This window comes from Etheostoma spectabile, chromosome 5 (assembly GCF_008692095.1).
Source record: "Etheostoma spectabile isolate EspeVRDwgs_2016 chromosome 5, UIUC_Espe_1.0, whole genome shotgun sequence".
NCBI classification, from domain to species: domain Eukaryota; kingdom Metazoa; phylum Chordata; class Actinopteri; order Perciformes; family Percidae; genus Etheostoma; species Etheostoma spectabile.
Genome location: NC_045737.1, coordinates 19476941 through 19477887, shown reverse-complemented (window position 1 = coordinate 19477887; position 947 = coordinate 19476941). Strand labels below are relative to the sequence as shown.

Genomic DNA, 947 nt, shown 5'->3' with positions numbered 1-947 from the left:
GGGCATACATAAATTTACAAATGAATAAAGAACATCTAAGATGAGAGTTGAAATATTTAACTAATGCTGAAAAGCCTTGTCATTGTGTTGGTAGATGCAGGCATGTTATACTGTACCTTATCTGGATGGACAATCAGGACAGCCTTCCTGTAGTACTTCTTCACCTGGTCAGGCGTCACCAAGTCAGCCATGCCCACAGGCCTCCAGCGGGTTTCACCCTCCCACAGCACAGTGTTTAGAGTCGATAGCAGCGCCCGGATGTTTCGCTCCTTTCCCTCAATCCAGTCCAAGATCTGCAGCATGGCAATAAAAAAAAAAATTAGCATGAAAAAGGCACACTGATCAGCACATGGAGGCTATATTGATATGAAAAGCTCTGAGCATCCAATGCCAAAGGTCCCCACCAGCCCTCAGTGGGGCTAATGCCAGACAGGCAAGCAATGCTCTTTCACTTCTCCCAACCAGATTTATCCCGCTAATCCGAAAATATCGAACCGGGGACCCTCCAGTTACAAACAAATGCATCATATTGGGATTTCATGGGTTGAAGAATTTGTTGATTAGTAGATGCTTTTCATTGTGTTACATGTCCTTTGCACATGTATTTAGTTTGTTACCTGTAATTTAAGTGGATCAATGTCTTTTGTGAGCTCCTGTCTCCTCATTTCAGCGATGGTCCTTGGTCCCTTTCTATCAGGCCTAGAGGCAAAACCCTGAGTTGACAGCAGGTCCTCAAAATCATCCTCCTTTACTTTCGGCTTGGGGCCTGCGTTACAACACAGCACAGAGAAACGAAGGTCTGACATAGAAATTGCAATCAGATTTTGTCATAAAAATGATGTCTTAATGGAAAACATTGGCTCAGTTCCCAAGAAGAATTCACGCCAATGCAGAACAGAGAACTAACAAAATACTGTTTTTTTTTTTGCACTACTTACCTTGACTGG

At 43.2% G+C, this 947-nt stretch overlaps 1 protein-coding gene across 2 annotated transcripts in view; it reads right to left on the bottom strand.

The window, feature by feature from the left end:
• gak (cyclin G associated kinase) overlaps window positions 1-947 on the bottom strand; it is a 27533-nt gene that overhangs the window by 848 nt on the left and 25738 nt on the right. For both annotated transcript variants that reach the window (XM_032515272.1, XM_032515273.1), the window contains 2 exons: window positions 618-766; window positions 117-293 (listed from right to left, as the gene is read on the bottom strand). In XM_032515272.1, coding sequence (XP_032371163.1) covers window positions 117-293; window positions 618-766 — 326 coding nt within the window. The remainder of the gene's footprint in view (window positions 1-116; window positions 294-617; window positions 767-947) is intronic.